This window comes from Buteo buteo, chromosome 29, assembly GCF_964188355.1.
Source record: "Buteo buteo chromosome 29, bButBut1.hap1.1, whole genome shotgun sequence".
Lineage (NCBI taxonomy): Eukaryota > Metazoa > Chordata > Aves > Accipitriformes > Accipitridae > Buteo > Buteo buteo.
The window spans coordinates 334059-349036 of NC_134199.1; the positions used below are offsets into that span (position 1 = coordinate 334059).

At 69.5% G+C, this 14978-nt stretch overlaps 2 protein-coding genes across 2 annotated transcripts; both read right to left on the bottom strand.

Moving 5' to 3' along the window:
* Positions 1-2232, bottom strand: RNASEH2C (ribonuclease H2 subunit C). The gene is made up of 4 exons (XM_075018401.1): positions 2054-2232; positions 776-897; positions 516-635; positions 1-131 (listed from the first exon to the last, which is right to left on the bottom strand). Exons 1-4 carry the CDS (start codon positions 2193-2195, stop codon positions 81-83), a joined length of 435 nt encoding a protein of 144 aa, XP_074874502.1. The 5' UTR covers positions 2196-2232; the 3' UTR covers positions 1-80.
* An 877-nt stretch (positions 2233-3109) lies between these two features.
* Positions 3110-9328, bottom strand: AP5B1 (adaptor related protein complex 5 subunit beta 1). Its single transcript, XM_075059401.1, has 4 exons — positions 9172-9328; positions 7099-7525; positions 6856-6903; positions 3110-5825 (listed from the first exon to the last, which is right to left on the bottom strand). Exons 1-4 carry the CDS (start codon positions 9277-9279, stop codon positions 3922-3924), a joined length of 2487 nt encoding a protein of 828 aa, XP_074915502.1. The 5' UTR covers positions 9280-9328; the 3' UTR covers positions 3110-3921.
* Between the last annotated feature and the right edge of the window lie 5650 nt (positions 9329-14978).

Sequence of the window (14978 nt, forward strand, 5' to 3'; positions counted from 1 at the left end):
TCGGCTCTGCCTCTTTTATTGGGGGGTGGGACTTATGCAGGCTCCGCCCCACAGGGGAGGGGCTTGGTGGGTGGGGTCTGTCAGGGCTCCGCCTCCTCGCTGCTGTCAGTCTCGGGGACGGGGGCATGGATCTGGGGGGCAGAAAAAGGGGGAGGGGGGAGGAACCCAGGTGTTTGGGACCCATAAGTGTGGGTCCAGGCGTCCGTGCCCCATAAGTGTGGGACCCAGGACCTCCCCCAACCCCCTCGCCCCACAGACCCCAGCATCTGTGCCCCATAAGTGTGGGTCCAGGTGTCTGCACCCCATAAGTGTGGGTCCTGGGATGTCCCCCACCCCACAGACCCCATCATCTGTGCCCCATAAGTGTGGGTCCAGGTATCTGCACCCCATAAGTGTGGGTCCCAGGACATCCCCCACCCCACAGACCCTGGCATCTGTGCCCCGTAAGTGTGGGTCCAGGTGTCTGCGCCCCATAAGTGTGGGTCCCAAGACCTCCCCCAGCCCCCCGGACTCACCGCGTGGGCGAGGGGTCCCCACTGCAGCGCCAGGGCCAACCCCCCGGCGGGAGAGGGGATGACGTCAGCCTCCCAATCCGTGATGACGTCAAAAGTCCCCGTCACCGTCACCCACCGGTCCTGGAGGTCAAAGGCGAGAGGTCAGAGTGGGGCAGGGGACACAACCCGCCCCACGGAAAGGGATTTTGGGGAACAACATGGGGCTTTGCTGCCCCATAAGGGGGGATATTCTGTGCCCCCCATGTATGGGGCAGCCTCACCTGGGGGTCTTTGTCCTCGCCAGGGGGGGCCTCCCCCTCCTGCAGCAGCACCCCCCGGTAGCCATGGGGCAGCGGCAGCTCCCGGCCCCCCATGCGCCGCCCCCGGAACGAGGCCCACAGCTCTTGTGGGGGGGGGAAAGGAGTGAAAGGGGGGGTGTCAGTGCCCCAAAACCTGCCCCATAGCAGCCCCCTCAGCCCCACAGCAGCCCCCCCCCCAAACTCCCCCAGACGCTCTCCTCTCAGCTCCCCAGAGACCCCCTCTCCCAACCCAGCCCCACAGCAGCCCCCCCTCAGTCCCACAGGAGCCCCCCTCTCCCATCCCAGCCCCACTGCAGCCCCCCCTTCCCCAAACACTCCCCCCCCTCAGCCCCACAGGAGCCCCCCACAGGCCCCTTCTCCCAGCCCGGCCCCATAGCGGCCCCCTCAGCCCCACTGCAGCCCACCCCCCCCCCAAACTCCCCCCCCCCCACTCCTCTCAGTCCCCAGAGCCCCGCACTCCCATCCCATCCCTCCCTTCCCCAGACCCCCCCCCCTCAGCCCCACAGGAGCCCCCCCAGACCCCCCCTTCTCCCATCCCCGACCCACAGCAGCCCCCCCCCCCAACTCCCCCAGACACTCTCCTCTCAGTCCCTCAGAATCCCCCTCTCCCATCTCAGCCCCACAGCAGCCCCCCCTCCCCTAGACACCCCCCCTCAGCCCCACAGGACACCCCCAGAGCCCCCCTCTCCCAACCCAGCCCCACAGGAGCCCCCCCCCCGCCCCAAACACCCCCCCCCCAGCCCCACAGGAGCCCCCTTCTCCCATCCCAGCCCCACTGCAGCCCCCCCTTCCCCAGACACCTCCCATCTCAGCCCCACAGCAGCCCCCCCTCCCCTAAACACCCCCCCTCAGGCCCACAGGAGACCCCCAGAGACCCCCTCTCCCAACCCAGCCCCACAGGAGCCCCCTTCTCCCATCTCAGCCCCACAGCAGCCCCCAGACACACAGCAGCCCCCCCTCAGCCCCACAGGAGCCCCCCTCACCCATCCCAGCCCCACAGCAGCCCCCCCTTCCCCAGACACTCCCCCCCCTCAGCCCCACAGGAGCCCCCCCCGCCCCAAACACCCCCCCCTCAGCCCCACAGGAGCCCCCTTCTCCCATCCCAGCCCCACAGCAGCCCCCTCTTCCCCAGACACTCCCCCCCCTCAGCCCCACAGGAGCCCCCCGCAGCCCCCCTCTCCCGTCCCAGCCCCCCAGAGCCCCCCCCCCCCTCCCTCCGGCGCTGTCCCGGTCCCTCACCGCCGCCGGGGCCGGGCTGGGTCCGCAGGAAAGCGGCCACGGGAGCGGGTCCGTCCCGCCCCACCCGGCAGGGCAGGAGCTGGACCGGCAGCCGGGGCCGGGCCTCGCCGGGAACGGCCCGCAGCCGAACCCCCGCCGCCATGACGGGCGCCGCGCCGGAAGGGGAAGTGACGCGCTAGAGGCGCCGGAAGAGAAAATGGCGGCGGCGGGAGGGAAAATGGCGGCGGCGCGGGGCATGACGGGAGTTGTAGTTCCGGGCGGGGGGAGGCTCTGGGGGGCCCCAGCCCCACAGATTTCCCCATAGGACCCTCCTGCCCCCCCCCAGCCCCACAGGGCCCCCCCAGATCCTTCTGTGGGATCCCCGTGCCTCAGACCCACAGGGACCCCCCAGCCCCACAGATTCCCCATAGGACCCCCATGGCCCCCCCCTCAGCGCTACAGGGACCCCCCCAGATCCTGCTATGGGACCCCCATGGCCCCCCCCAGCCCCACAGATTCCCCATAGGACCCCCATGGCCCCCCCCAGCCCCACAGGTTCCCCCCAGGACCCCCATGGCCCCCCCCAGCCCCACAGGTTCCCCCTAGGACCCTCATGGCCCCCCCCTCAGCCCTACAGGGACCCCCCCAGATCCTGCTATGGGACCCCCATGGCCCCCCCCAGCCCCACAGACTCCCCATAGGACCCCCATGGCCCCCCCCTCAGCCCTACAGGGGCCCCCCCAGATCCTGCTATGGGACCCCCATGGCCCCCCCCAGCCCCACAGATTCCCCATAGGACCCCCATGGCCCCCCCCAGCCCCACAGGTTCCCCCCAGGACCCCCATGGCCCCCCCCAGCCCCACAGGTTCCCCCTAGGACCCTCATGGCCCCCCCCTCAGCCCTACAGGGACCCCCCCAGATCCTGCTATAGGACCCCCATGGCCCCCCCCAGCCCCACAGATTCCCCATAGGACCCCCCACATCATCACCCACCCCCCCCCCCGTACGTGTCCCCCCCACCAGGACCAACCCCCCCATCGTCGTCCATCCGTGTGTCGTTCCCCCCCCCCCCCCGGAATGGACAGACGGACAGACGCCGGCTCTGCGCTTCACCCGTCTTCATGTGGGGTGACGGCACCCGTGGAGGAGGGGCCAACCACGCCCTGACACGCCCCGTCACAGCCCGACACGCCCCAAGACACGCCGACGCGCCCCGTCACGCCTTGTGGTGCTCCGTCCGTCATGCTCCGTCACGCCTCAATACAGGTCGACACGCCCCGTCACGCCTTGTCACACCTTGTCACGCCCTGTCACGCCCCAAGACAGGTCGACACGCCCCGTCACACCTTGTCTTGTTCCGTCACGCCTTGTCACACCCCGTCATGCTCCGTCACGCCTTGTCACGCTCCGCCATGCGTCGACACGTCCCCGCCGCGCCTCCTCCTGCTCCATCACGCCTCGTCACGCCCCAAGACAGGCCGACACGCCCCGCCACACCTTGTCACGCCCTGCCACGTGTCGACATGCCACGCCACGCCCCGTCATGCCTCGTCACACCCCAATACATGTCAACACGCCCCGTGGCACCTTGTCACGCCCCGTCACGCCTTGTCACGCCCCGTCACATGTCGACACGCCCTGCCACGCCCCGCCACATGTTGACACGCCCCGCCACGCCCCATCATGCTCTGTCACACCCCGCCACGCCGCCACGCCACACCCCGTCACGCTCCACCCCGCCCCATAACACGTCGCCACGCCCCGCCACATGTCGCCACGCCCCGCCGCGCCCTGTCACGCCTCCCCCTGCCCCCGCAGCAGCCGGGCCAGGGCCAGCAGCCCCCCCCAGCGCTGACACCTCAGTTCCACCCAGCCGCCCCCCCCCGCCCTCACCAACACCAGCCCCCGGGGGGGGAGGGCGGCGGCCGCCACCCACCCCCCCGCCCCCTCCCCCGCCTCGTCCAGCAAAAAGGGGGCGAGGGCGGGGGGAGGGCACCCCCCCTCCCCCTGCAAAACCAGGCGGCTTTCGGGGTGCCCCCCCAGGGCCCCCCACATGGCCCCGAAAGCCCGGCGGCGGCGGGGGGGGTCCCAAGCGGGGGGCAGGGCGAGGGGCCGGAGCTGGAGCCCCAAAGGGAGGGGGAGGGGGGCAGGGGGGAGAGGAGGGTGCCCCCCCACCCCCCCCCACCCCGGGATCCCCCCCCCGGCGTGAAGATGGCGGCGACGCCGAGGGCGGGGGGCAGGGGGAGGTGGGGGTGCAGGGTGAGGGTCAGCTCGGCCCCCGCCCCCCCCAGCCCCGCCAGGGACCCCTCGGCCTGGGGGGGGGCTCGGGGGGCGCAGCCCCCCACCCGCAGCTGGAGGGCCAGGAGCCGGGGGGGGGCCCCCAGAAAAGAGGGGGGGCCCGGAGAAGAAAGAGGGGGGGCAGCCCGACCGGGGGGGGCTCCTGCAAGAGAAGGGGGGGCCGGAGAGGAACGGGGGGGGTCTCCTCCGCCGTGGCCCCCCCCCGGCAGCTCGACCCTCAAGCGCAGCCTGACGGCCACCGGCCCCCCCCGGGTCGCCATCGCCTCCCCCCAGCCCTCGGGGTCTTGGGGGGCTCCGGGGGGGGCAGAAAAAGGGGGGGGGGGCTCAGGCAGGCACCGCAGGGAGCAAGGGGGGGCGAGAGCGGGCAGGAGGGTGGGGGCCCCCCCGCCTCCTCCTCTTCCTCCATCGCCGCCCCCCCCGTGAGGAGGAGGAGGAGGAGGAGGAGGAGGAAGGCGCCGCGGGGGGGGCCCCAAAACGGCGGCTAATTTGGGGGGGCCCAAAGCGGCGGCGAGGGCGGCGTGAAGGCGAGCGCGGTCGCCCACGTCGGGGTCCGTCCGTGGCGCGGGGGGGGCGGCGTGTCCCCCCCCCCGCCCCGAAAAAGGAGAGGGGCCTAAAGGGGGGGGGGGGGAAAGGGGGGAGCCCCAAAAAGGGAGGAGGGGGGCGGCGGCGCTCAGCACCCCCTGCCCCCCCTTCCAGCCCCCCCTTTCCGCCGCCAGCACCCGCCGCAGGTAGCGCCGGATTTGGGGGTCCCCCCGGGGGGGGGCGGGGGGGGTGGCCAAAACTTTTAAAAGGCCCCAAAGTTGCGGGGTGCCGGGGGGGGGAGGGGGGGTCCCGAAGACTTTCCGGCGCAGGACCCCCCCGAAAGTCCCCCCCAAAACTTTGGCCAGTTCTAATAAATGGGGGGGAGCGGCGGGGTGACCCCCCCTCAATAATTTCTCCGCCGCCCCCCCCAATTTGTCCCCCCCGTCGCCCCCGAACCATCGGCGATAGGTGAAAACCGCCCGGCAAAACAAAACGGGGGGGCCCCCCCCCAATTTGACCACCAACCCCTGCAACCAGCCTTGGCCCCCCCCCCCGTTTCGGCCCCCCCCCCCATTTTGAGAACAAAAAGCCGCCGCCGCTTCGAAACGGGGTAAAAATATTTCGGGGGGGTCCCCTCCCCCCGGGAAAAGAGCGGCGGCGAAGTGGGGGGGCAGGGGCGGGGGCAGGGGGAGCCCCCCCTTTTTTTTTAGGGCCCCCCCCTCTAATAAACAGAGGAGGTAGAAGAGGCGCAAGGGGAGGGGGAAAGCGGGGTGTTGGGCCAAAATGGCTAAACGGGGGGGGGGGACCCCCCCCCAATCATCCCCCCCCCTCAGGAGGGCGGCGTGGAGGGGAGCGGGGTCTCCCGTGGCGTAAGAGGGGGCCCCCCCCAGGGCCCCCCCCCCGTTTTGGTGGCGGAGGAGGAGGAGGAGCTGGGCGTGAGCGGCCGGGGTGAGGAGGAAGGCGGAGGGGGGGGCTGCAAAGGGGAGAGGGGGGGTTAGAGATTAAGGGGGGGGGGGGGCCCTGGGGTCTTGGGGGGCCCTGGGATGGGGGGGGGGACCTGGGATTTGGGGGGTCTCTGGCATTTGGGGGGGGCCCTGGGATTTGGGGGGGGTCCCTGGGGTCTTGGGGGGGGCCCTGGGAGGGGTCTCTGGGATTGGGGGGGGTCCCTGGGGTCTTGGGGGGGCCCTGGGATGGGGGGGGGGACCCGGGATTTGGGGGGTCTCTGGCATTTGGGGGGGGCCCTGGAATGTGGGGGGGGTCCCTGGGGGCTTGGGGGGGTCCCTGGGAGGGGTCTCTGGGATTGGGGGGGGTCCCTGGGGTCTTGCGGGGGGGCCTGAGATTGGGGGGGCCCTGGGGTCTTGGGGGGGCCCTGGGATGGGGGGGGGGACCCGGGATTTGGGGGGTCTCTGGCATTTGGGGGGGGCCCTGGGATGTGGGGGGGGTCCCTGGGAGGGGTCTCTGGGATTGGGGGGGGGTCCCTGGGATTTGGGGGGCCCTGGGGTCTTGGGGGGGGTCCCTGAGATTGGGGGGGACCTGGGATTTGGGGGGTCTCTGGCATTTGGGGGGGTCCCTGGGATTTGGGGGGGTCCCTGGGGTCTTGGGGGGGGCCCTGGGAGGGGTCTCTGGGATTGGGGGGGCCCTGGGGTCTTGGGGGGGTCTCTGGGACTTGGGGGGGTCCCTGGGGTCTTGCGGGGGGGCCTGGGATTTGGGGGGGACCTGGGATTGTGTGGAGGGGGTGGGAATTGGGGGGGGGGGGGTCTCTGGGGTTGGGGGGGTCCCTGGGGTCTTGGCGGGGGGGAATCCCAGGGGTGGGGGGCTGGAGATCTTGGGGGTGTCCCTGAGATGTGGGGGGGTCCCTGGGGTTGGTGGTCTCCCTGAGGGGTGTCCCTGGGATTTGGGGGGGTCCCTCCCTGGGGGGGGTGGACAGACGCTGAGGGGGGTCCCAGGGGATTTTGGGGGGGGGGGATCCCCAGGATCGGGCCCCGCGGGGCTGTGGGGCTCACCCGGCTCCGTCCCGGCCTCGGCGCGGGGATCTGCGGGATCCGCGGGATCTGCGGGATTGGAGGGGCCGGGGGGGGGGTCGGGGGGGGCCGGGGGATCCCCCAAACCTCCCCGGGGGCAGCCTGGGACCCCTCCCCGTGCCACGGGGGGATTCCCCAGGATCCCACCCAGCACCATCATGGGATTCCCTGGGATCCCTCCCAGTGCCATTATGGGACCCACTGGGATCCCCCCCCCCAACTCACCTTCCTCCTCCTCCTCTTCCTCAGCCAGCAGCAGGGCCAAGGCCTGGATCCCGGGGGAATCCCGACGACGTCTCCGGAGGGGACCCAGGCGGCCGGGGGGGGCCGCAGGCGGCCGGACCCTCCGTAACTCCCGCAGGCATTCGGCCGCCGCCGCCGGGGCCCCCCCCGTGACCCCCCCCTCCACCAAAAGCGCCCCAAAAACCGCCGCCCCCCCCACGTCCCCCGTGGCCAAAAGGAAGGTGAGGGTGGCCAAGAGGAGGAGGGAGCGGGGGGGGGCCGGCGGGGGGGCCGGCGGGAGGGTCAGCAGGGTCAGCAGGGCCCCCCCCGCCTCCCCTACGGACCCCCCCCATTCTGGGGACCCCCCCCCGGATTCCACCCCCCCGCACAGCTCCCGCGGGGATTCCAGCAGCAGCAGCAGCAGCTCCGTCTGAAAAATGGGGGGGGAGAAATAAGGGGGGGGGAGAAATAAGGGGGGGGGAGAAATAAGGGGGGGGGAGAAATAAGGGGGGGGGGGAGAAATAAGGGGGGGGGGAGAAATAAGGGGGGGGACCCAGGCATTGTGTGTCGTGTCCCCCCCCAGGGGATCCCAAATCACCCCCCAGGGGACCTGGTGTATTCCCCCCCCCCTAGGGACCCAGGGGACTGGGTGCCCCCCCATAGGGGACCTTGTGTGTCCCCCCCATAGGGGACCAAGGGGACGTGGTGGCCCCCCCATAGGGGACCTAGTGACCCCCCCACATAGGAGACCAAGGGGACCTAGTGCTCCTCCCCCATAGGGGACCAGGTGCCCCCCCCCAGGGGATGTGGTGCCCCCCACACACACACACAGGGGACCCAGGGGACCTGGTGTCCACCCCCCCATAGGGACCCAGAGGACCAGGTGCCCCCCCATAGGGGACTTGGTGACCCCCCACCCCATAGGGACCCAGGCAACCTTGTGCCCCCCCCCATAGGGGACCGAGTGACCCCCCCATAGGGGACCAGGTGCCCCCCCCCCCCCAGGGGATGTGGTGCCCCCCCCCCCCACACAGGGGACCCAGGGGACCTGGTGTCCACCCCCCATAGGGGACCGGGTGTCCCCCCCATAGGGGACTTGGTGACCCCCCCAGATAGGAGACCTGGTGTCCCCCCAATAGGGGACCAAGGAGATGTGGTGCCCCCCCGTAGGGGGACCTCGTGCCCCCCCCCCATAGGGGACCAAGGGAACCTGGGTGTGTCCCCCCCTATAGGGGACTTGGTGACCCCCCCATAGGGGACCTGCTGTGTCCCCCCATAGGGGACCAAGGGGACGTGGTGCCCCCCCCCAGGAGACCCACGGCACCTAGTGACCCCCCCATAGGGAACCTGGTGCCCCCCCCATAGGAGACCCAGGGGACCGGGTGCCCCCCCCCATAGGGGACACAGGGGACCTAGTGCCCCCCCCATAAGGGACCAAGGGAACCTGGGTGTGTGTCCCCTATAGGGGACTTGGTGACCCCCCCCATAGGGGACTGGGTGCCCCCCCCATAGGGGACGTGGTGCCCCCCCCCAGGGGGACCCAGGGGACCTGGTGTGTCCCCCTATAGGGGACTTGGTGACCCCCCCATAGGGGACCTGGTGTCCTCCCCCATAGGGACCAAGGGACGTGGTGCCCCCCCCCAGGAGACCCACGGCACCTAGTGACCCCCCCATAGGGGACCTGGTGCCCCCCCATAGGGGACCTAGTGACCCCCCCACATAGGAGACCTGGTGTCCCTGCCCTATAGGAGACCCAGGGGACCTGGTGCCCCCCCCAAGGGGACACAGGGGACCTAGTGCCCCCCCCCCATAGGGGACCAAGGGAACCTGGTGTGTGTCCCCTATAGGGGACTGGGTGCCCCCCCCATAGGGGACTGGGTGACCCCACCCCCCAGGGGACCCAGGGGACCTGGTGTGTCCCCCCCATAGGGGACGTGGTGCCCCCCCCCCAGGGGACCGGGTGTGTGTCCCCTATAGGGGACGTGGTGCCCCCCCCGTAGGGGACCTACTGACCCCCCCCAGGGACCCAGGGACCGGGGGGGGGGCGGGGGGGGGCGGGGTCTCCCCCCGACCCACCTGATGACGCGTCGCGGGGCGTGGCCGGCGGAGCGCGCGCAGGGCGGGGGGGTCGCGGTCCCCGGGGGGGCCCAAAGCCGCCGCCAGCCGGGCCCAGGGCCCCGCCATGGGGGAAAAAAGAGAAAAACCACCAAAAAAAAGGGGGCGGTCCTCTGCTGACGCGGCCGGGACGTCACGCTGGCCCCACCCACCGCCGCCGCCGTGACGTCACGAGCCGCAGAGCTGCCCCGCCCCCACCCCGCGGGGACCCTACAGGCACTGGGGGGGCACTGTGGACCCCGCAGACCCCCCCCAGCCCCGATGGGCCCCACTGACCCCCTATAGACCCCATAGACCCCACAGACCCCCTATAGACCCCTATAGACCCCACTGAACCTCTGTAGACCCCACAGACCCCCCCAACAGTCCCTATGGGCCCCACTGACCCCCTATAGACCCCACAGACCCCCCCCACAGCCTCCATGGGCCCCACTGACCCCCTATAGACCCCTATAGACCCCACTGACACCCCCCCCGCCCCGATGGGCCCCACTGACCCCCTATAGACCCCTATAGACCCCACAGACCCCCCTGACAGTCCCTATGGACCCCACTGACCCCCTATAGACCCCTATAGACCCCACTGACACCCCCCCCGCCCCAATGGGCCCCACTGACCCCCTATAGACCCCTATAGACCCCACAGACCCCCCTGACAGTCCCTATGGGCCCCACTGACCCCCTATAGACCCCTATAGACCCCACTGACCCCCCCCCACCCCGATGGGCCCCACTGACCCCCTATAGACCCCTATAGACCCCACCGACCCCCTGTAGACCCCACAGACCCCCCCAACAGTCCCTATGGGCCTAGACCCCCTATAGACCCCAGAGACCCCCCCCACAGCCCCTCTGGGCCCCATTGATCCCCCAGAGACCCCATAGAGACCCCACCGATCCCCTATAGACCCCACAGACACCCCCCCCCCAGCCCCTGTGGTCCCCACAGAGACCCTGTCAGCTCCACAGACCCCCTATAGCACCTATGGGCCCCAGAGAGCCCCTATGGGCCCCACAGACCCCCTATAGATCCCTATAGACACCACAGACACCTCCCCTAGAGCCCCTATGGGCCTTATGGACTCTATAGGCCCTGTAGACCCCATAGAGCCCCTGTGAGCACCACAGAGCACCCTATAGCCCCTATGCCACCCCCGCTATCATCTATATGGGCTTCATAAGTCCCCTATAGTCCCTCTGGACCTCCCCCATAGTCCCTATGCCCCCCTCAGACCCCCTATAGTCCCTGGAGACCCCCTAGACCCACGACAGTCCCTGCAGAGCCCCTATAGCCTCTATGCGGCCACCCCCCATCACATATATGTTCTTCATAGACTCTTTATAGTCTCTGTAGACCCCCTAGACCCCTATGGACCCCCTAGACCCCCTATAGTCCCCACAGACCCCCTTGAGTCCCTATGGAGCCCCCAGACCCTGCCAAGCCCCTATTGACCCCCTAGACCCACTATAGTCCCTACTGAGTCCCTATAGCTCCTATGACCCCCCCCTCATCTATATGTGTTTATTAGGCCCCTTATAGTCCCTATAGACCCCTCCAAGCCCCTATGGACCCCCTACACCCCCTACAGTCCCCCTAGATACCCCCCCAAGCCCCTATAGAACCCATAGACCCCTATAGTCCCCTATAGACCCCCCCCAAGCCCCTATGGACCCCCTACACTCCCTATAGTCCCCATAGACACCCCTCCAAGCCTCTATAGACCCTCTATAGTATCTATAGACCACCTAGATCTCTCCATACCCCTATGGACCCCCTAGAGTCCCTACAGACCCCTATAGACCCCCCTAGACCCCCCCAAGCCCCTATAAACCCCCTAGAGTCCCTACAGGCCCCCTATAGACCCCCCCAAGTCCCTATGGACCCCCTACATGCCTATAGACCCCCTAGACACCCCCAATCCCCTATGGACCCCCTAGAGTCTCTACAGACCCCTATAGACACCACAGACCCCCCCAAGCCCCTATGGACCCCCTAGACCCTCTATAGAGCCCCAAGACCCCCCCAAGTCCCTATGGACCCCGTACACTGCCTATAGTTCCCTATAGACCCCCTAGATCCCCCCAAGCCCCTATGGACCCCCTAGAGTCCCTACAGACCCCTATAGACGTGCCCAAGCTCCTATGGACCCCCTAGAGTCCCTATAGACCCCCCCAAGTCCCTACGGACCCCCTACACCCCCTATAGACCCCCTAGACCCTCCCAAGCCCCTATGGACCCCCTAGAGTCCCTACAGGCCCCCTATAGACCCCCCAAGCCCCTATGGACCCCCACACCCCTATAGTCCCTATCGACCCCCTAGACCCCCCCAAGCCCCTATGGACCCCCTAGAGTCCCCTATAGACCCCCCAAGTCCCTACAGACCTTCTACAACCCCTATAGACCCCTACAGACCCCTAGATCCCCCCCAAGCCCCTATGGACCCTCTAGAGTTCCTACAGACCCCCTATAGACCCGCCTAAGCTCCTATGGACCTCCTATAGTCCCCTATAGACCGCCCAGACCCCCCCAAGCCCCTATGGACCCCCTAGGGTTCCTATAGACCCCCTATAGACCCCCCCAAGCTCCTATGGACCCCCTAGAGTCCCCTATAGACCCCCCCCAAGTCACTATGGACCCCCTACATGCCCTATAGACCCCCTAGACCCCCCCAAGCCCCTATGGACCCCCTAGAGTTCCTACAGACCCCCTATAGACCCCCCCAAGCTCCTGTGGACCCCACACACCCCCTGTAGTCCCCTATAGACCCCTTACACCCCCCAAGCCCCTATGGACCCCCTACACACCCTATAGTCCCCTATAGACCCCACAGAGCCCCCCAAGCCCCTATGGATCCCCTAGACCCTCTATAGACCCCCTAGACCCCCCAAGTCCTTATGGACCCCTAGAGTCCCTACAGCCCCCCTGTAGACCCCCCCAAGCTCCTATGGACCCCCTAGAGTCCCCTATAGACCCCCTAGACCCCCCCAAGCTCCTATGGACCCCCCCCACCCCCTGTAGTCCCCTATAGACCCCCTAGACCCCCCCAAGCCCCTACAGACCCCCCTAGAGTCCCCCCAGCCCCCCCAGCCCCACCCCCCCAAAGCCCCCATGGCCCCCCCCAACCCCCCCCCCATGAACCCCTATAGCCCCCATACCCCCCATACCCCCCCCAACCGTGACATCACCGGTCCCCCCAGGCGGGGCTGAGTCACGGGCAGGACAGGCCGGTTCCCCCGCGTCCCCCGTCCCGGTCCCCCCCCCCGTGTCCCCCCCCCGGGGGCCACCGGGGCCGGTAAGACGGGCTGGACGCCTGGGTGTCCCCGTCGTGTCCCCCCCCACCCACCCCCCCACCCCCCCGCCGGCGGGACCCCACCCCGGCCAGGGGCACCCCGGCACCCGCCTCGGCCGCACGTAGACGGAGACGGGTGTCCGGGGGGGCCGTGACCCCCCCAAGGGACCCAGGTGGCCAGGGGACATCGATGACCCCCCCCAAGGGGACCCAAGTGGTTGGGGGTCCCAATGACCCCCCCAAGGGGACCCAGGTGTCCGGGGACGCCCTTGACCCCCCCCCAGGGGACCCAAGTGGCTGGGGGGGCCCAATGAACCCCCCCAAGGGACCCAGGTGTCCAGGGGACACCAGTGACCCCCCCCAAGGGGACTCAGGTGTCCGGGGGTCCCAATGACCCCCCCCCAAGGGACCCAGGTGTCCAGGGGACACCGATGACCCCCCCCAAGCCACCCAGGTGTCTGGGGACACCCTTGACCCCCCCAAGGGACCCAAGTATCTGGGGGGGCCTGATGACCCCCCTAAGGGACCCAGGTGGCCAGGGGACATCGATGACCCCCCCCCAAGGGGACCCAAGTGGTTGGGGGTCCCAATGACCCCCCCCAAGGGACCCAAGTATCTGGGGGGGCCTGATGACCCCCCTAAGGGACCCAGGTGGCCAGGGGACATCAATGACCCCCCCCAAGGGGACCCAGGTGTCTGGGGGTCGGTGACACCCGGGGAGAGGGCCGGGGGGGGGGACGGAGGGGGTGGCCACCTCGCCGTGTCCCCATCGCCCCTTGTGTCCCCGTCCCCCCCCGTCCCCCCCATCCCGACGCCCTCACGTCCCTGCACGTCCTCCGTGTCCCCACGTCCCCGCGTCCCCGCGTTCTCCCACCCCGGTGTCCCCATGTCCCCACATGTCCCCCAAGTCCCCCGTGTCCCACGTCGGTGTCCCCAAGTCCCCCAGGTCCCCAAACTGGTGTCCCTGTGTCCCCCACCCCAAGGTCCCCAAGTCCCCCATGTCCCCATATCGGTGTCCCCATGTCCCCTACCCCAAGGTCTCCATGTCCCCATGTCCCCATTTCCCCCATGTCCCCCACCCCAATGTCCCCATGTGCCGAAGGCCCCCATGTCCCCATCCATGTCCCCCATGTCCCCACATCGGTGTCCCCATGTCCCCCACCCCAAGGTCTCCATGTCCCCACGTCCCCCACCCCAATGTCCCCAAGTCCCCCCAAATCCCCCATGTCCCCACATCAGTGTCCTCACATCCCCATGCCCCCCACCCCATGTCCCTCATGTCTCCCACGTCCCCATGTCCCCCACCCCAATGTCCCCAAGTCCCCCCAAGTCCCCCATGTCCCCATCCATGTCCCCCATGTCCCCACAGCGGTGTCCCCACATCCCCATGTCCCCCACTCCCCCACCCCAATGTCCCCATGTCCCCAAAGCCCCCAAGTCCCCCATGTCCCCACATCGGTGTCCCCATGTCCCCCACCCCAAGGTCTCCATGTCCCCATGTCCCCCACCCCAATGTCCCCAAGTCCCCCATGTCCCCATCCATGTCCCCCATGTCCCCACATTAGTGTCCCCATGTCCCCCACCCCAATGCCCCCATGTCCCCAATGTCCCCAAGTCCCCCATGTCCCCACACGGGTGTCCCCATGTCCCCCACGTCCCCCACCCCAATGTCCCCATGGCCCCACGTCCCCCACCCCCACGTCCCCGCGTCCCCCCGCGTCCCCAGGCCGGGGCGGGGGCTCCCCGTTATTTCCCAACGCGGCGCCCGACCGACCGGCTCCGACACCGGCCCCGGCACAACCGGTCCCGCCGGTCCCGGCAACACCTCCCGGGGCGGGACAGCCGGCGACGCGCAGCCGGCACCGCACGGCACAACCGGCACGGCACAGCCGGCACCGCACCGCACGGCACAACCGGCACGGCACAGCCGGCACCGCGTAACCGGCACCGAACCGCCGTCGCGGCACACGGCACGACCGGCACGGCACAGCCGGCGATGCTCAGCCGGCAACGACCGGCCTCGCCGAGCGCAACCGGCGGTGTCTAGCCGGCGACGGACGGTGTCGTTGAGGTGGCGGCGCATGGCTCGGTGACGGTGACGGCGCGGCGACGGTGACACCGCCGGGTTTCGGTGACACCGGGTGACGGTGACACCGGTTTTGTCGACACCAGACCTTGGTGACGCCGGGTGACAGTGACACCACCGGCTCTCCGTGACGGTGACGCCGGGACTCGGTGCCACGAAGCTGACGCCGGAGCCGGGATCGGGCACTGGGATGGACTGAGGGTGCCGGATCCGGTGGTGGGATCCACCTGGGATCCAGTGGTGGAACCCGACCGGGGGACCCAGGATCCGGCACCAAAATTGACCAAAGATCCGGGATCCGGCACCGAAACCAACCAAAGATCTGGGATCCGGCACCAAAACTGACTGAAGATCCAGGATCTGGCACCAAAATTGACTGAAAGTCTGGGATC